Raw genomic sequence first — 20,778 nt, 5'->3', positions numbered from 1 at the left:
GTTTCAAGTTCATGAGACTAATACTTTTCTGCAAGCTACAGAGCATTTTTTATTGTAATTAATAGAGGGGTTAAGTTATATTTGCCAGATAGTAGGTGCATTACTTCACACACAGTGATACGCCTTCTCATGTTTTTGTCCACATTTCCCTCTCCACTCATCTTGGCCTTTTGTATTTAACTTTTGAGCTATTGTAATCCTCTGCTAGGTGAGTCTTGGATGTATACTTATTATTACAAATGAGGGACACCATTGAGCCTATGTTCCTTTGGGCCTGGCTTACTTCACTTAATATGATTTTTTCCAAATCTTTCCATTTCCTTACAAATGGGACAGTATCATTCTTTCTGACAGCAGCATAGAATTCCATTGTGTATAAATACCACATCTTCATGATCCAATCATCTATGGAGGGGCATCTGGGTTGGTTTCATATCTTTGCTATGGTAAATAGTGCTGTAGTGAACATCGTTGTGCTAGTGGGTTTAGTATGTCCTTGTTTCTGGACAATTGGGTAAATGCCAAGTAGTGGAATTGCTGGGTCATAGGGGAGCTCTATGTTTAGTCTTTTGAGGAACCGTCATATTGCTTTCCATAGTAGTTGAATGAGTTTACACTCTCACCAACAGTGTAGTTGTGATCCCTCCTGGCCATGTTCCTGCCAGCATCTGTTATTAGTTTTCTTCATCATGGCCATTCTAACTGGAGTGAGATAGAATATGAGTTGTTTTGATTTGCATTTCTTTTATGGCCAGAGATGTCGAGCATTTCTTCATGTGTTAATAGGCCATTCTGATTTCTTCAGAGAAGTCTCTCTTTAAGCCTTTGGCCCATCTTTTAATGGGATGGTTGTTTCTTTGAAGATTTGTTTTGGAGAGAATATCTTTTAGATAGGAGGCCCTTGTCTGTTACATGGTTAGTGAAGATCTTCTCCCACTCTGGGCTTTCATTAAACTTGCTAGCTATGTCCTTTGCCATACAGAAGCTCTGCAGTTTAATGCAGTCCCATTTGTCCAAACTTTATTTGTTGGGTTTCTGGGTCTTTATTAAGACAATTTCGACCTGTGCCAAGGAGACCTAGCGTATCTCCAATTCCTTTTTGTAATGCTTTTAGTGTATCTGCTTTTTTTAATATAACATCATTTTTTTCATATTTTTTATTGTAATTAATAGAAGGGTTACATGATATTTGCCAGATAGATGGTGCATTAATCCCCATACCCTTTCACATGTCTTGGTCTCCATTTCCCTCCCCCCACCCCTCATCTTGTTTTACCCCCTTCCCTATCCAATTTCAAATAACCAAATACAAATATATCCGATATATCAGGTAACAAAGTGAGATACTGTAACAATATGAGATAACCAGGGGACAGCAAAAGAGATGAGAGATAACATAGTACCTTAAGAACAACAGTCATTTATTATATGGCTTATGTTTCTATATCCTAGAGATCCTTTCATTTAGCGTCCTACTATATGGCCTTTTGTATCAAGGTTTTGCTTTATTGCAAATCTCTGCTAGGAGAGCCCAAGGTTTTAAACCACAGACCTATGGCCACCTAATCTTTGACAAGGGAGCCAAAAAAATAGAATGAAAGAAAGATAGCCTCTTCAACAAGTGGTGCTGGCAGAACTGGTTAAGCACCTGCAGAAAACTAAAGTTGGATCCTTCTTTGTCACCCTGCGCTAGAATTAACTCCAAATGGATCAAAGACCTCGAGGTAAAACCCAACACTCTGAAAAATTTACAAATTTACTAGACCTCCTTGGCACAGGTCGAAACTTTCTTAATAAGGACCAAGAATCACAACAAATCAGAGAAAGGCTGGATAAGTGGGACTGCATTAAACTGCAGAGCTTTTGTATGGCAAAGGACATAGCTAGTAAATTAATTAGGAAGCCTACAGAGAGGGAGAAGATCTTCACCAACCATACAACAGACAAAGGCCTCATATCTAAAATATATCAACAGCTCAAAAAATTGAATCAATCCAAAACTAATCTCCAAAGTAACAACCATCCCATTAAAAGATGGGCCAAAGACTTCTTCTCTGAAGAAGAAACAAAAATGGCCTATGGACACATGAAGAAATGCTCAACATCTTGGGTCATAAAAGACATGCAAATCAAAACAACTCTAAGATTCCACCTCACTCCAGTTAGAATGGCCAGGATCAAGAAAACTAATAACAGATGCTGGAGGGGATGTGGCCAGGAGGGATCACTGCTACACTGTTGGTGGGAGTGCAAACTCCTTCAACCACTATGGAAAGCAGTATGGCAGTTCCTCAAAAGACTAAATATAGAAGCTCCCCTATGACCCAGCAATTCCACTACTTGGCATTTACCCAATCATCCAGAAACAAGGACATACTAAATCCACTAGCACAACAATGTTCATGGCAGCACTATTTACCATAGCAAAGATATGGAACCAACCCAGATGTCCCTCAGTTGATGAGTGGGTCAACAAGATGTGGTATTTATACACAATGGAATTCTATGCTGCTGTCAGGAAGAATGACATTGCCCCATTTGTTAGGAAATGGAAAGACTTAGAAAAAATCCTATTAAGTGAAGTAAGCCAGACTCAAAGGAACATAGGCTCATGGCTTCCCTCATTTGTCATAATCAGTGTATCTGCTTTTATCTCCAGGTCTTTGATCTATTTGGAGTTAATCTACAGAGGGTTTTTTGTTGTTGTTATTTGCAATTTTATAGACTGAATCTAGGTTCTATGTGTGTGTGTGCACATAAACTTGTATGTATTTTGTGCTTTTAGTTCAATAGAGTTCAGGGAAGGAGAAGATGAATATATGTGCTTAATCTACTATTTCATGTGGAAGTCTGTCTGCACAAGTATTTTAAATGTAGGTTTCTAAACATATTCTGCTTCTCAGTTTAAATTCTAAGCAAACATAATATTGAACTATGGTTTTAATTTTTTATGTTTACTATAAGTAAAATCATGGCATGTTTGAGTCCAAAGAGGTATTTAAAAAAATTTTAATAATTTTTAATTTCAATGTATAGAGGGTTTACAGTTATATTTGCCAGATAGAAGGTACATTACTTCTCACACATTGATTTCCCTTCTTATGTTTTTGTCCCCATTTCCCACCCTCCCACCCCTTCCCCTCCAAGGATGTATTTTAATTTTGCCTGTGCTCAGTTTAAATTCTAAGCAAACATAATATTGAAATATGGTTTTAATTTTTATTTGTGGATCATGGGGCTTGGACTCCACCTGGGCTCTGTTCCTGAGTTCTTCAGCTCAAGTCTACCACCCTACCCTTGAGCCAAGCTCCACTTCTGTTATCTAGAGGTTAATTGGAGATAAGAGTCTTAGGTTCTTTTGTGTCTGGACTGGCTTTGAATGTTGATCTTCAGATCTCAGCCTCCTGAGTAGCTAGGATTACAGGCGTGAGCTATTGTGTCTGGATTGGTTTTAATTTTTTTATATAAGTTTACTAGAAGTAAGTGCTTATTGCAAGTGATTGTGCTGTCTTATTGTTGAGACTTGAAATAGAATTACTTTTATAAAACTGAATTCCATTTTAGGAATTTGAGAAAAACTGAAGACAGAAAAAGGAAACTGGAGGAGCTTCTTAATTCAGTTGGTCAAAAGGTATCAGAACTCAAAGAGAAGTAAGTTTTGAAATGCATTTTTAATATTTGAAGCATATAGCTTAAATGGCTTTTAAAATTTTTCTAATTTTGGTTTGATCACTGCTTTACTTCTTGTAGTATCCCTTTCTCAAGCTGGGAAGGGTAGAGAATAATACAGAAATGATTCCTTTTTTGAATAATTTTTTAAAATTTCAATGTATAGGGGCCAGGAGTTTGGCCTAGTGGTTTAGTGCTTGCCTAGGATGCATAAAGACCTGGGTTCGATTCCTCAGTACCACATACATAGAAAAAAGCCAGAAGTGGTGCTGAGGCTCAAGTGGTAGAGCTCTAGTCTTGAGAAAGTCCAAGGACTGTGCTCAGGCCCTGAGCTCAAGCCCAGGACTGGCAAAAAAAAAAAATAATTCAATGTATAGAGGGGTTACAGTTATGTTTGCCAGGTAGGAGGTGCATTCTTCTCACACATTAATATCCCTTCTTATGTTTTTGTCCCCATTTCCATCTCCCCACCTTCTCCCTTCATTTTTCCCCTCCTATTTCAAATAAACATCAATGTAATATACCAGGTAACAAAGTGGGATACTGTAACAATATGAGATTAACCAAAGGGTAACACAAGAGAGAAAAACATAATAAAGAATAACAGTCACTTATAATTAAGCTCTTGTTACTTAGACGTGTATGTGTGTATGTGTGTGTGTGCGCGCACGCACGCGTGTGTGTGTGTGCATGTGTGTGCCAGTCCTGGGCTTGAGCTCAGGGCCTGAGCACTGTCCTTGGACTTTCTCAAGGCTAGAGCACTACTATTTGAGCCTCAGCACCACTTTTGGCTTTTTTTCTATGTATGTGGTACTGAGGAATCAAACCTGGGTCTTCCTGCATGCTAGGCAAGCACTCTACCACTAGGCCAAACTCGCGGCCCAGAAACGATTTCTTTTTAAAGAACGTTTTGAGTGTGAATAAAAATATTTTGTCACATTTATGTAGCTATCACTACTTATGTTCCCACACACTAGTGAGAAAGTTGAGCAAAAGAACTAAATGTAATGAGTTAATGCTGAGACAATTCATATTTGACATTACCTTCTTGTTAAATTTTATTTTGGAGATGAAATGGGCCTTTCACATGCTAGGCTAGCGCTTTCATCACTGAATCACATCCATTTTAATTTTGTTTGACAAGCTGTTGGCATTTAACAAAATCTTAGAAGTGTAAGAGTTGATTTAATTTAATATTTATTATAGGACCACGTACACAATATAGCAAGTTTGGAAGATCAGCATCATCTAGTGATTTTTTTCAGATAATGTATACTGCATTGTCCACTGGTATCACATAGCCATGTAGATCTATCAAGTATTTGAAGTGTGTGTAATATAACCAAAGATCTAAATTTTGTGTTTAACTTAAATAGACCGATGGTGGTTAGTGGCTACTTCTAAAGGCTTATGTTTAGAGGAGGAAAGTTAAGTGGGGAGACACATGGAAGACACTAGAAAATTTTTTGCTGCCTGATACAAGTCTGGGCACGTTGTGTATAATACATATATATTTGTGAATTGAATAATCATGTAAAACATAACCATTGTAGTAAAAATAATAAAATTATACAAGTATTTTCAGGGAAAACAGTTTAAGAGAGTTGTAACCTTTGGTAAATGGACAGTAGAAGAGAAACATGGAATGGACTGGATCTTTACCTTTAGTTTTAAAGGAGCCATTACATGTGATGAATTGGTTATTTGAGGCAGAGTACATGTGGTTGGAAGATAGGCTAGGCAAATGGAACATACTGAAGAACACACACATTAAAACATACATAGTTTTTGTAAAGATTTCAGATGTTGACACATTATTTTGCTTGACCAGAACAGAAATAGATTAGATTTGTCTTAGGACAGGATTTTCAATATCATATGGAGAAATTCGTAATATTGTAAAATGTGGAAGCCCTGTCAGGAATTTTGAGGTAGACAGAAAATTACTTCAAATATAGTTGTTGGCATGTTTATTTTATTAATGCTTATACACACACACACACACACACACACTAATAACGTTAAATACTGGCATAAAAGAATACTAAACTACTTGCAGATAATTTCATTAAATATCTCTTAGATTCGCTTTGTTTTCAATTTAAATTTAATACTTTCATAGATTTCAGAGCAGGACTTCAGAGGCTGCCAAACTTGAAGCTGAAGTAAGCAAAGCACAAGAAACAATCAAAGCTGCAGAAGTCTTGATTAATCAGCTTGATCGAGAACACAAGAGATGGAACGCACAGGTTTGTTTCTGTCTTTCTCTCTCTTCCCTCCCCTCTTTCCTTTCCTTCCCTCCCTCCTTCCCTCCCTCTTTCTCTTTCTTTCTTTCTTTCTTCCTTTCTTTCTTTCTTTCTTTCTTTCTTTCTTTCTTTCTTTCTTTTTTTTTGGGAGGGGGGAGGGAGGATGCTAGTTTTGAAGCTTGAACCCAGGGTCTGGGTGCTGTCTCTGAGCTTTTTTTTTTGTTCAAGGTGAGTGCTCTACTGCTTGAGCCATACCTCCGTTTTCAGCATTTTTTTTTCAGTGCTTAATTGGAGAAAGCTTTCTTTCTAGGGCTAGCTTGGAACTGAGATCCTTAGATCTCAGCCACCTGAGTAGTTAGGATTATAGACATGAGCTATCAGCTTCTGTCTTAAATTGTGTTCGTAATTCAGCCTATTTAGATTACTCATTGCTGGCTTAAATCTTCTCAATGACATATCCACAGGTTAAAATAGAAACCTTTTTCTTTACATTGTGTACATTGTCCACCTCCAGTCAGCTTTGTCTCTTTTCATTCTTTCTGTATTACTACCGTTTCCAATTTTATGCTTTATTTGAACTGAAGTTTCCCATTAGTCCCTATGTCTTTCTTCGTTGATGTACTGTTTTAATCTTTGCGAAGTTCTGCAAATTTACTCTGTGTTGGTTAGAATCTTTAGAAAATTTCATTGACAAAATCTGTTTATTTCTACAAATAGGATGTCATACTATCACAGCAAAGTCTAGAGTCTTGTTAATATAAGTATTTCTCCATTGTATCCAAGACAATTTTTTTGTTTTTGTTTTTATTTTGTCAGTCATGAGGCTTGTACTCTGGGCCTGGGTGCTGTCCCTGAGCTCTTCAGCTCAAGAATACCACCCTATCCCTGAGCGTAGGTGTTGTCCCTGAGCTCTTCAGCTCAAGGCTACCATCCTAACCCCTTGAGCCAGAGTGCCACTTGCAGGTTTTTAGTGGTTAACTAGAGATGAGTCTCATGGTCTTTAATGCCCAGGCTGGCTTTGAACTGCAGTCCTCGAATCTCTGCCTCCTAAGTAGCTAAGATGACAGGCGTGAGCCACCACACCTAGCTGACGTTTTTTTGTTTTGTTTTGTGTGTGTGTGTGTGTGTGTGTGTGTGTGTGTGTGTGTGTGTGTGTGTGGTAAGACAAAACTATGATACTGTCAATGTTTTCCATGTTAGAACACAGCCATACCCATCTCTCTCTCTTTTACTAGGTTGCAGAGATAGCAGAGGAGTTAGCTACTCTTCCAAAAAGAGCTCAACTAGCAGCTGCATTTATTACATACCTTTCTGCTGCACCTGAATGTCTGAGGAAAACCTGTTTGGAAGAATGGACCAAGTCAGCTGCTCTTGAAAGTTTGTATTTAGTTATTGATGATTTCTTTGGCCAGTCCTGGGCCTTGAACTGAAGGTTTGGGCACTGTCCTTTTTTGCTCAAGGCTAGCGCTCTTCTGGCTTTTCTGTGTATGTATCGAATCCAGGGTTTCGTGCATGCTAGGCGAGCACTCCATCACTAGGCCATCCTCCTGGCCCCTTTCTGATGATATTTATTTCCAGTGTACTAAGATGTTTGACATTTGTTATTACATTTTTTTCAAATGGGAAACATTTTCTGGTGTTTAAAATGTTTGCTGTTTACTTACATATGTCAGTTTTCACAGCTGCTTTAAAAGTTATTTTATCTTTTTGAGTCTTCTGTTCTGAACTTATGAAACAGACTAATGAAGTATTGGAGTTATTGTATGAATACAGCTAAATATTTTATTTTCTAGAATTTCATTTTAAAATGAGATAGACTCCAAAACTTCCCTGTGAATTTTTGTTTTGTTTTGTTTTGTTTTGCCAGTCCTGGGGCTTGAACTCAGGGCCTGAGTTCTTGGACTTACTCAAGGCTAGAGCTCTACCATTTGAGCCACAGCACCACTTTGGGATTTTATGTGTCTGTGGTACCGAGGAATCAAGCCTGGGTCTTTATGTATGCTAGGCAAGCACTCTTACCAGTTTCCAAACTCCTGGCCTCCCTGTGAATTTTTATGAAATTATTCTTGTGAAATTTTGACTTAGAGGAAACAGGAGTTGAGTTTTATTCCTTGGCACTTTTTAAAAATCTTTGTCCTCTTTAGGTTTAGGTGGTAATCTTGGATAAATGGATTTAAAAATAAAAATTGACTTAACTTATGCTTCTCTGTATTGTAATAATTTCATTCCTTTTTCTGGTACAGATTATTGCAGTTAAGGATTACTGCTCTGTTTTAACTTTTTAGAATTTGATCTGAGGAGATTTCTTTGTACTGAAAGTGAGCAGTTAATTTGGAAAAGTGAAGGCCTACCATCAGATGATCTTTCCGTAGAAAATGCTCTAGTGATATTGCAGGTAAATTAATGTACTTGGAGGAGGGTAAGCATTTGGAAATTATATTTGTTAGAATTATTTTTATGTTCTGAGTAGTCGTTCATAATAACTATAGAGAAATTGTCTTTGAAATTCACTTTAATAATAAGCTCAAATTTGATTTATATTCAGTATTGCTCTATGGACTTAAATGACAAAACAAAAATTATTTACAAAAATTTGTTAGAATTTTACTTCATTAAGTAGTCAACCCTCAGTCTCGGTTCTAAGGTAGACAAGAAAAAATTGTACATAAAGGTGTGATTGGATAACATCTGTTGTTAACATGAAGGTGAGTTGTGGGGTAAATCTGATCCAAGTGCATTTCATGCATATGTGGAAATGCTTCATTTTCTACAGTTAGTACCTGCTAAAAGAAGAGCAAAGCTTTTCAGAACTGATAAGAATTAAGATTACTTTGATTTTTTTATGGCCCCATCTTTAGACATATTTATAAATACACTGGTGACAAACTACTATAGTTTTCTAAAAGGTCCAGGCTTGTTCTTTCCTCTTCCTATTGTACTGTTTTCACTACCAAATGCTTTGTTTGCTTCTTTGCCTAACCAATGTTTCTTGAACAATTTCTTAGTGGCCTGTCCAGCCCTACAAATCACCCTTTCAGTAGCATATTGGGCAGTTCTCTTGATAAAATAGTCACTTACGCTGCTTTATTGAGCATGTAGTCCTTGAGAGTAAGAGAATTCTGTTAGGTGCTTTTGGCTCATGTCTATAATCCTAGCTATTCTGGGAGGCTGAGATCTGAGGATTGTGGTTCAAAGCCAGTCTAGAAGAAAAATCAGTGAGATGTATCTTCACTTAATTACCAGAAAACTGGAAGTGACACTGTGGCTCCAAGTGGTAGAGTACTAGCCTTAAGCTAAAGAGGTCAGATACAGTGTCCAGGCCCTAGAGTTCAAGCCTCACAGCAGACTTAAAAAAAAAAGAAGCTGTACTACTTTCTTGTGCTACATTCTTGTAGTGAATATCTAACACAGGGAGAAGAATGAATGAGTAAATAAGGGAATAGATGAATGAATGAAAGCTCAGCATTTAAAATGTGTTAAATTAAAACATAACTGTATTTTGCCATGGGACAGAGATAAAATGAATCTGAGAAGTTTTATTTAAGCATTTGTAGAGAGGTATTGGATGAAAACAAAGTTTCCATTGAATATGTTAGGAATCTTCTCTTTGCTAAACATGGTTTCCAAACCTTTTTTTGTTTGTTTTCTTGAACTGCATCAGATCATTGGTATGAAATCACGGGTAAGACCTTTTCAAATTTTATAGTAGTTTTTTGTTACCCAACATCTAATAGCATCAGGAAATACCTATATTGAGTTCTAATAAAATTAGAATTGAAACCAATGTAATGTTTACTAACCATAACATGTTGCTACAAATAACATATATGCTGGATCAGGAAGTGAAACTTCTAGAAACAGAAGCTGGGCCAACATGATGCAGTAGTGTCACATGGGGAAACTATAGTAGAGTTAATTTACAGCGAGGTGTGTCATTGCTGTCAGTAGGGCCAGAGCAGTTTGAAACAATGTTGGCCATCAGGAGTTTTTCATCTGTAGAGCAGATAGGCAATGTCCTTGAAATAGCAAATATGTTCCCATTAGATGTTTCCATACTTCGGTAGTAATACACATGTATGTATATAATATGTAATTGATACATTTTATTTATACAGTTCATACACTTTGTGAATAAGTGTGAAACTTATCAGCTCTCCGTTTTCATCAGATTTACTAGTGATGATTATTAGATAAATTATAAACTTTGGTTGGAAGTTTGGCCTGGTGGTAGAGTGCTTGTCTAGCATGCACAAAAGGTTCCTTTCCTTGGGACCACTTACATAGACAAAGCTGGAAGTAGTACTGTGGCTCAAGTGGTAGAGCTCTAGCCTTGAGAAAGCCCAAGGATAATGCTCAGGCACTGAGTTCAAGCCCCAGGACTGGCAAAAAATTTTATAAATTTATTACACATGTGCTACATATTTTCTACATAAAATTATCTTCCTTTTGTCTGCTAAAGTACTATTGTATGTAAGGTATTTTCACTGGTCTCTAGCTTTCCATTTGCCTTAGAGTTTAACTAGTACAGGACTGTCTGAATTTAGTTTCTTGCTTATTAGATTTTAATCTACAACCTATGTAGTAGTAGATATGTACTGCTTTAGATGAGATTAATGTGTTAAAATATAAATTGGTAATTAGTAGTATTTTTAATGTAGTAGGAGATATGTATGGCTTTAAATGAAATTGTGTGAAAATGTAAATGGGTAATTTAGTAGTACTTTTAAGATGACATCTATTGTAAACTTACGTACTCAAGCAAAGGATATGAAGCTACAAATAACTTGTAGTGTATTTTGGAAACCAAACACAATAGTGCAGGTGGCATGGAAATAGAACTAGTGCTGTTGCTTAGCATGTTTTTAATATATTTTTGTGTTATTGTATTAGTCATTGGTACTATACTCACTTTAGTCTTTCTGAATTACTTAATGTTAGTTTGTATAGTCATTGAAAGTTTGCAACAGTGGCTTATGGTAAAGACTTAAACTATACTGTGTTCTTCCTTGTGTATATTTATTTCAAAATAATTGTTTTGTTTTGTTTTTTAACCTAGAGTAGAGTATGCCCATTTCTTATAGATCCTTCTTCCCAAGCTACAGAATGGTTAAAGACACATTTGAAAGATTCACGTTTGGAAGTTATTAATCAGCAGGTGGGTAATACTTATATTTTAGGTCACAACTACAAATAGCATCTAACAGTGGAAACTAATCTGGGCCCTATAATCAAGAAATAGATTCAAGACTGAGCCCTGTTATTTACATGGGGTAGGATCTGTGGAGGAAATGAAACTTGAGTTTACATTTTCTAATTTATATAAAAAGAAATAAGAACATTTATTTGGGTCTAGGCATTGATCTACGTACTGGATTTGATAAGTAGTCAGTTTCTCTTATTGTGGAGAGGGTATTTGGTATTAAGTTAGAAAGACAAGCATTTTCACTAAGTTAAAATTAATGACCTAAGTTACTGTAGAGGTACAGTTACTAACTTCACTGGGAAACAAAACACCTGCCTTTTGCATATTTATATTTATTGTATATACATATATACTATTAAATATATTTATAAGCATTACTAAATATATTTAACCATAATACTTGTATCTCAGACCTTCATATGTTAATATATAACTGAGAACAATTGGAAACAATATTCTGTGTGTAGGTTATTCTCAATTCAGATATTTTTTCTTCAATAAGAAATGAATCTTAGCTTAAAAACAATTTTAAAAAATGTAACTTAAAATTTTTATTTTATTTTTTTGTACCAGTCCTGGGCTTGAGCTCTGGGCCTGAGCACTGTCCTTGGACTTTCTCAAGACTAGAGCTCTACCACTTGAGCCTCAGCACCACTTCTGGCTTTTTTCTATGTATGTGGTACCAAGGAATCAAACTCAAGCCTTCCTGCATGTTAGGCAAGCACTCTACCACTAGGCCAAACTCCCAGCCCATAACTTTTAATTTTTAACTTTCAGACTTGTAATAAACTTTAAAATATATACAACTTTTACAGAAGATTTTTTTCTTATGTCCTTATTTTATAAGGACGTATTTTTCTAAAACAAAATGCCTACTTTGACAGACATAAGCCTACAAAGGTCAGAATCATCACTATTTTTGTCTCTCTCTCCATGGTCCATATCTTGGGCTAGGGAAGCTTCAAGGGCAAGAACACATAGCAGTTGTGATCTGTTGTGACAACAATATCTTATTCTGGAGCAACTTGAGAAGCACAAGCCCTGGGCTGTTGGATAGTAAACACTTTTCTAGGAATACAAGAACATTCAAATAAAAATTTAGTGTAATGAAAACAAACCAACAACGTAGATGTTGGTTATCATCAAGTACAGATGTGTATGTGCCATGCCTACACAGGTGGGAGACTGGTTAGGTGTTTTGTTTTATATCAGCATCAAGACCAGTACTACTAAAGTTCTGTGCTATGATGCTGTGACAGCCATTGTTTACTAGCTATTAGATTTTTTTAAGTTCCATTTCAATCTTGCTGTGCCACTATTGTATATGTGCTGACCCAAGTATTAGTATATACCAGTTATGATTTGTAATATGAGCTCTTATCATCCTAAGTGCTATGTTTTTCCTACCTTACTTAAAAGTCTGGAACAATGGTACAGATTGATTCTTCTTTATTTTGCCAGTCCTGGGCTTGAGCTCAGGGCCTGAGCACTGTCCTTGGATTTTCTCAAGACTAGAGCTCTACCACTTGAGCCTCAGCACTACTTCCGGCTTTTTTTTCTATGTATGTGGTACCGAGGAATTGAACCTGGGTCTTCATGCATGCTAGGCAAGCACTCTACCACTAGGCCAAACTCCCGGCCCATGATTCTTTTTTTTTGCCAGACCACCTCAAAATTCCTGATTGTTTACAATATTTTCTATAGGGTTCTTTTCAAGATTTAAACCTGTCACAAGAAAACTTCTCAAGAATTCATTATCATATTTTTCCCCTATTTAGCACATAAATGATTTCTTATTAATGATTTGTACTGTATGTAAATGATTTCTTATTAATGATTTGTATGTAGCATTCAAAGTTTATTTTTTGAATAATTTATAATTACAGTAGAAAATTCAAAAAATAACTTTGTACTGTGGCAGGTACAGAGTTACTACTCAGTAGTTATATACATTCCAGATGAGGAAGATGAAAATTTGTGATATTTCTTTGTATATGCATATAGTATCCTCTAATCATTCACCTTCAACCTGCATTCTTCTCAAAACAATTTCCACAGGTTTCATTGTTCAATTTTCTTACAAAGTACATGGACTCCTCTGTACCTTCACTCTGTCTGCTTGCCTTACCTCTTCCTACTGGTACTTACCCACTGACAGAACTTGTGAAAATTCCTTTCTTGCCCTTGCCAAGGCCCTTTTGTGTTTCCCCTGTCTCCTTTCCCCTATGCCTTTTATTCCCCCTTGTTAAGCTTTTTTTTCTATCTCCTGGTTCCCCTTCCCTTTGTCTGTTCTTTCTTGATTTCTCCATTCATCCTTCCTTCCCCCCTCTTTCCCTTCCCTTTGTTTACAGTTCCCCCCTTCTTTCTCTTCCATCCTTCTCCCTCTTTTTCCCCTCCTTCCCCACTCTTTGTCTCTTTTTCTTGTGTGTGTGTGTGTGTGTGTGTGTGTGTGTGTGTGTGCGCGCGCGCGCGCGCGCGTGTGCGTGCCAATTCTGGGGCTTGAACTCAGGGCCTAGGCTCTATCTGTGAGGCTTTTTGCTTGAGGCCATTACTTGACCCACACCTTCACTTCTGTTTTCTCCCTCCCCCCCCCCTCCCCGTATTTGGAGCTGACCATCTCTTGGACTCTCCTTGCATAATCGGGCTGTGTGTGAGCCTCCTGAGTCTAGCTATTCTTTTCTTCCTCTTCTCCCTGCCCACCCCCTCCCCCCCAAGTACTGGCATGTGTGCCCAAGAATGATATCACTGGGTTTTCCACATTGTTCTACTTTACTGTACTATACATATACAAGTTGAAGAGGGCAGATTTTATGTGAATTCTTTTTGATAAAAATGTACAATATTTTATGTGTTGATTTAAGTTAGAAATTTAAAATATTTTATTCAATTAAAATAGCATCACAAAGTATGTAGAACTATTCCTATTACACTTTAAAATCTTTATATTATTACTGTTAGTATCTTCATTGGATATAAGGATTGAGATAACAAAGACCTTAATACATACTCTTTTTTGTTCTAATAGGATAGTAACTTTATTACAGCTCTTGAGTTGGCAGTACGCTTTGGAAAAACTCTTATTATACAAGAAATGGATGGAGTTGAGCCTGTTCTTTATCCATTGTTGAGACGAGATCTTGTTGCTCAAGGTAAATGTTATAGAGAGGGCCTTTTTCTTTTTTTCTTCAAGTTTTATCAATGTTTTATTTTAATGTAATAGAAAGTTGAAGTTGAAAGAAAGAGAAAAAACAGAATATTTCCTGTTTCTCATACAGGAAATAGGAGTTAAAGACTTGAAATAGCTTTTATATTTTCTGAGCTGGGCTCAGTTTACTTCCTGGTATTAACTTCTCAGTCTGGACCATTTGAATTTATTAAAAATGTAATTTCCCCATCTCGTTATCTCGCCTTTGCTCTCTGCTAAATGTCTTAGGTCCCTTTTAACCATGAATGGAGTACAGAGGGTGATAGTGCCCCTTTTAAAATCTCCAAAGTTGTGAAGGTTGAGCCTACCAAATTCTTCTTTGGGGGAGTCACAGGACAGCTCAGTTCTCCCAGCATCAGAGTACTGGGGCTGAGGGATCCAGGAAAACACAAAGCACATGCTGTTCATCGATCATCTGTTAGCTCAGAAACAAGTTGTGACAACATGTGTAAATGTTGGTTATGAAAGAGGCTCATTAAGACTGTTTTTATTGAAGGCCGATTATGTAGGCACACTTAATAATTCATAGCAAAATTCCCCAAAGGAAAATAGGAATTTAGCATCACCCACATTACATATAAAAATTTAGGCACAATTAGCTGTGTTTGTTTTTTTTTAATCAGTTCTGAGAATGGTTGGAATTGTTTCCAAACCCATATTCCTGGATTATTTGGTTATGGGCCAGTTCTGTGAATAGGCCATTGTGAAAATCTCACTCTCAGCACTTGTGTGTTAACACTTGCCCTGTATGGCCAAGAGCTTCTTCATGCTCTTTTTTTTCTTATTCTTTAGATTCTACATATAAGTGAGATCATGAAATAATGTTCTTTCTGTGTCTAGTTTATTTTACTTTATGTAGTACCTATTGGGTTATTTATATTGTGACAAATGGAAGAATCCTTGTTTTATGGCAATGTAGTGTTGCATTATAAATTTTATTTTTCCATTACCGAACACTTAGGTCTTTCTGTGTTGTGTGTACTGTGAATAATGTTGCAAGTTAAGCAGCTGCAAATTAAGCTTTTTTAATGTAGGTAGAGTGAGTTAGCTTTTTGTTGCTGTGACAAAATACCTGATACCACAATGTTGGCATAGGAACAGATAGGAGATACAGATTTGAACAGTCACTATGGAAATATATTATAGATATTCCTGAAGAAATGGAAAATAGAACTTTCTTGTGACTATTAATCTGAAATGTCCCCCAAAGCTCCTGTGTACCCTCAAAGCCTGTTTGCTGCTAGTGGGCTTTGTCCAAAGACTGAATCCTGAGTGCTCTGATCTTAACCAGTGAAATCATTCTCTAATCCAAGGGCAAAACTGAGAGGTGGCAAGACTAGTTAACTAAAATCTATCTTTTCTAAATTGGTTAATCATGGATGCCTTTGAGATCACTTTTATTTGATATCTCATTACCATGTATTTCATTTTAAATACTAGCACAATAAATACTTTTTAGACATGAAATATAATATATGGTTGAGAGTTTGTTTTGGCATCTATAATACTCCCATTATATATAGTAATTAATAGAACTGTACTGAGTATCAGCAGGTATTTCTTTGATGTTTCAGTGTTCTGTGGACATGAAATTTGTTCATGAAACTTGTCTGTTCTCATGTTGTACATTCTGTTGAACAGTATGATATACCTAAGTTTTGTAGCTGGTCACTGGGTCCTCATACCTACATTCTAGATATTCAGATGGCTGGGATCTGAGAATTGTGATCTGAAGCCAGTCTAGGTAGAAAAGTCTACCATACTATAGTTAATCACTGAAATGGCTTAAGTAGTAGAGCCCAGCCATGAGCAAGAAAGTTGAGTAAGGTTGCTAGGCCCTGAATTTAGGCCCCCAAAACTGGCACAAAAAGAAAACTTATCTAAAAATATTTAAATCCTACCTTAAAGCAGCATGTAACATACAAAAAGATTCAGGCCAACTAATCCTGTATGTATGTTTATGTGTTTTATATAGGGCCACGTTATGTGGTACAAATAGGTGACAAAATTATTGACTACAATGAAGAATTTCGTCTGTTTTTATCAACAAGAAATCCAACCCCCTTCATTCCACCAGATGCAGCTTCCATTGTTACTGAGGTTAACTTTACAACAACAAGAAGTGGGTTACGGGGACAGGTAGATAAAATCAGTTATTATTCATTCTCAAATATTTTATATCTTTGGGAACTTACTTTGTAGTGTACAGCTACTTTGTTAGACTATTTACTATCCTAGCCTCTGATTTTGAAAATAAACTTTCAAGCATGTCATTGAGGCTTGTTTTATTATCAGCTGCATGAAGCTTGTACATTTGATGCTAGCCTCAAATTGCTGCTTTTTCTACTAAGACCCACATTTGACAGTCTATTGCTTTATGTATGGCAGAATGAGAGATTCTTCACAGAGGTTTTTTTATGTTAGAAACTAGAATTTGTGAGAATTGTAACTTTAAACTTCAATGTCTACAATATCTTTTTTTGGTCTTCTTTAAGCTTTTGGCTTTAACAATTCAGCATGAAAAGCCTGACTTAGAGGAGCAAAAAACAAAACTATTACAGCAGGAAGAGGATAAGAAAATACAGTTGGCCAAACTTGAGGAATCTCTTTTAGAGGTAAAATTGAGCTACTTGGAATTTTTTTTATATTTTTCTTTAACAAATATTAAAAAAAACTTAAAAAAATTTAGTAATACCTACAAAATAGTTTTGAATTTTGCAGAGGCATTCTATAATCTCAAAATCAAAATATCAGTAGAAAAGAATATAAAATACTAAGCAGTTATATTTAAATCAGGCAATTTTTGACCAGCTTAGTTCTTTACTCTGTACTGTTTTATTACTGTATACTTAGAATTTCACAAAGCATTAAAACATGAAATTATAACTGAATCTATAATTATGTAGTTTTAGATGGATATAATTAGTATTATGTAATACTTTGATATAATATGGTATGATAAAACTTTGTCATTTGGTAGAAATATTGAAGCTTAAAAATGTTAATTCTTATAGAATCATTTTCACATTAATGATAGTTATTATAGTCTTCATTTAATTATTTTAATTTGCATTGCAGTATTCATATTACCTTGCTAAATTTTTCCACAGACACTTGCCACATCTCAAGGCAATATTTTGGCAAATAAGGATTTGATTGAATCTTTGAATCAGACAAAAGCCAGCAGTGCACTTATTCAAGACTCACTTAAAGAATCCTACAATCTCCAGATTTCCCTTGATCAAGTAATCATTTACTTCTTGTGGTTTTATATCAGGTTTTAAAATACAAAGCTACTGTCCTAGAAAAGGTAGAATTACATAGTCGGGGAAAGAATATGTTAAAAAAAAAATAGTGAAAGCCCCAGAGTCTCAAGTTCAGTCATTATCAAGAACATTTAAGATGTGGGAACATTGAGGACAAAGACTACAGATAATATAAACTAGTAGTTTCTACTGATTTCTGCCATTATTTTATCTAAGGTAGAGCTAAACTTTTTTACTGAAATTAAACACAAATATGTTGAAAGTATATTAGTATAAAAATCACCTGTGCTGTTAATCAGCTTCACTTAAAAATTCACTTAAAAACAGAAATTTACCTTAAGTCAGAATGAAAACCCTGGGGCACTTCTTATTTTCTTCGAGGATGGCCTAGGAATGCATGCTCATGACTGGTTCTCTGTCATTTGAGCCACACTGTTAGTGCTGGTTAATTTCAAATGAGTCTCTTGCGTTTGTCTGACTAGATTGATTTTAAACTGTCTCAGCTTCCTGAGTGCCTAGATTTACAGGCATGAGCCACCAAAGTCCACCCTGCCAAGCCATCTTACATTACCTAGATGGAGTCTTTGTTAATTTGAAACTGTATCATTTCATCTCTGACCCCAACTGCTTGCTTTCCATTTTAGCCTCTTTCTGTAAGTGCTCTTGGTCCTGATTAGGAGGATCCATCTATTCCTAGCTATCTCATGTGAAGATAGAAAAGTATTTAGTACATGTTCCTTCAGTGTGAATATTCACCTTCCTCCATATGTTCACACCTGATTCCTGCAGAGGTGGTGTGAAAAGGTGGGCCCCTGGGAGGTGACTAGGTCATGAGGGTAGGTGGGAACTGGGCCTTCACAAAAAGAAGGCTGAGGGAGCTGGGAGCTTGTTTTGCACCTTCTATGAGAGGATTTGGCCAGAAATGAACTATGTCTTTTAACCAGTAGGCCTCATTAGACACCAAGTCTGTAACTGTTTCAACTGGACTTGCCAGCTTCCAGAAATGGGAGAAGTAAATTTCTATTTTTTTTTTGTGGGTCATGGGGCTTGAACTCTGGGCAGGGGCACTGTCCCTGAGCTCTTCAGCTCAAGGCTACCACCCTACCCCTTGAGCCTCAGCTCAAGGGTTAATTGGAGATAAGGGTTAATTGGAGATGAGTCTCCCATTCTGGAGCCGGGAGTTTGGCCTAGTGGTAGAGTGCTTGCCTAGTATGCACGAAGACCCGGCTTCAGCTCCTCGGTACCACATACATAGATAAAAAAGCTGGAAGTGATGCTGAGGCTCAAGTGATAGAGCTCTAGCCTTGAGAAAGTCCAAGGACAGTGGTCAGGCCCTGAGCTCAAGCCAGGGCTGGCAAAAAAAAAAAAAAAAAAAAGTCTCCCATTCTTTAGTGCCCCAGCTAGCTATGAACCACCTCCTCAGTCTCAGCCTCCTGAATAGCTGGGATTACAGGCGTGAGTCACAGCCCCTGACTGTAAATTTCTATTTGTAAGTAGAAGCAATAGTGTATTTTGTCAAAATAGCTAGAATGGAGTAAGACATATATTGTTTTCAGCTTCATATAAAAATAAACATCCAGGCACTGGTAATCTTAACAACTTAGGAAGCTGGGATCTGAGGGTCATAGTTGAAAGGCAATCCAGTGGAGGAAAGTCCATGAGACTTACTTTCACTCAAAAACCACAAATGGAGCTGTGGCTCAAGTGGTAGAGCAAGAACCTGGAACAGAAAAACTTAGGGACTAAGTCCAGACCATGAATTTAAGCCTCAGAACCAGCATAAGAAAGTGATAATTTTACAAAACTATTTATTTGATGTGTGTGTATCTGTGATTTTGTTGTTGTTTTGTCATTTTGATTGGTTGTGTGTGTCTGGGACAGTAAGGCTGTGGCTAGATATGTGCATGCTGTGCTGTAGGTGGCAGTAGAGCTCCAATTCTAAGGTGTTTTCTTCTCTCCACCAATGATGCACAGGAGCGGGATGCCTACCTCCCCCTGGCTGAGAGTGCCAGCAAGATGTATTTCATTATCTCTGACTTGTCCAAAATTAATAACATGTATCGCTTTAGTTTGGCTTCATTTCTCCGAATTTTCCAACGAGCATTGCAGAACAAACAGGTAAGTTAATACTCTGTAGCTGAATTAAACAGATCACTTAGATAGTTTATTAATAGTTTCCTGAGCAGACTTTCATATAATTACACTTCCAAAGCCCACTACTAAACTGTATTTAAAAGAATCTTATTTCTTCATTTCATCTTACTCTCATAATAAATTGTTCCAATAGACAGTTGGGGGAATGCCAAGAATTTATATTTTAAGAATAAATCAAGCAGTTTTTGGTGGTTAAATACACCAAGGAAGCTGGACACCAGTGGCTCACACCTGTAATCTTAGCTACTCAGGTGGCTAGGATCTAAGAATTGAAGTTCAAAGCCAGCCAGGGCAGGAAAATCTGTGAGATTCTTATCTCCAGTTAACCACCAGAAAACTGGAAGTGGCACTGTGGCTCAAAGTGGTAGAGTGGTAGCCTTAAGCAAAAGAACTCAGGGACAGCACCCAGAACTTCAGTTGAAGCCCTACTACTAACAAAATAAATCCATGGTATTTGTTTTGGTTTATTAATGTATAAAGGTACTTTTTAATTTTTTTGGTCTGTAATATGCTAACTAGATAATGGGGACATGGTAATGTACATGACCTTTATAAACTTAGGTTCTGATGGAGAGAAGGATGTATTATAGGATAACAAATCGTGTTACCCAAAATGCATGATGCTATAATTTAAAAAGACAGTATGTTATGAGCAGCTTCCATGTCAATGAATATAAACCTTCATAAAATTTTAAATATGGACTGGGAGTTTAGCCTAGTGGTAGGGTGCTTGCCTAGCATGCACAAAGACCTGGGTTCGATTCTTCGGTACCACATACATAGATAAAAGCTGGAAGTGGTGCTGTGGTCAGGTGGTAGAGCTCTAGCCTTGAGAAAAAGCCCAAGGACTGGCAAAAAAAATTTTTTTTTAAATATGTCAACCTTGTGTAGATAGTATATTGGATATTTGTATTGAGTATATATATTATTGCTACTAGTGTTAGCAGATTAAAAACACTTTCTTATGCTCATGTCAGAAAGTTTGTTAGTATATCACATGATTTGACTATAATTCACAGTGCCTGGGGGCTCAGC

General features: G+C 36.6%; 1 protein-coding gene across 3 annotated transcripts in view; it reads left to right on the top strand.

Annotated features, from left to right (window-relative positions):
- Nucleotides 1–20,778, top strand: part of Dync2h1 (dynein cytoplasmic 2 heavy chain 1) — a 159,546-nt gene that overhangs the window by 75,738 nt on the left and 63,030 nt on the right. For all 3 annotated transcript variants that reach the window (XM_090319607.1, XM_090319606.1, XM_090319609.1), the window contains 10 exons: nt 3,565–3,651; nt 5,792–5,918; nt 7,151–7,292; nt 8,201–8,310; nt 10,972–11,070; nt 14,144–14,267; nt 16,299–16,462; nt 16,819–16,938; nt 17,434–17,568; nt 19,564–19,707. In XM_090319607.1, the coding sequence (XP_090175733.1) occupies nt 3,565–3,651; nt 5,792–5,918; nt 7,151–7,292; nt 8,201–8,310; nt 10,972–11,070; nt 14,144–14,267; nt 16,299–16,462; nt 16,819–16,938; nt 17,434–17,568; nt 19,564–19,707 (1,252 nt within the window). The remainder of the gene's footprint in view (nt 1–3,564; nt 3,652–5,791; nt 5,919–7,150; nt 7,293–8,200; nt 8,311–10,971; nt 11,071–14,143; nt 14,268–16,298; nt 16,463–16,818; nt 16,939–17,433; nt 17,569–19,563; nt 19,708–20,778) is intronic.

The sequence above is a fragment of the Megascapheus bottae genome, chromosome 27 (assembly GCF_031878675.1).
Source record: "Megascapheus bottae isolate mThoBot1 chromosome 27, mThoBot2.hap1, whole genome shotgun sequence".
NCBI classification, from domain to species: Eukaryota; Metazoa; Chordata; class Mammalia; order Rodentia; family Geomyidae; genus Megascapheus; species Megascapheus bottae.
This window is presented reverse-complemented; position numbering and strand designations above follow the sequence as displayed.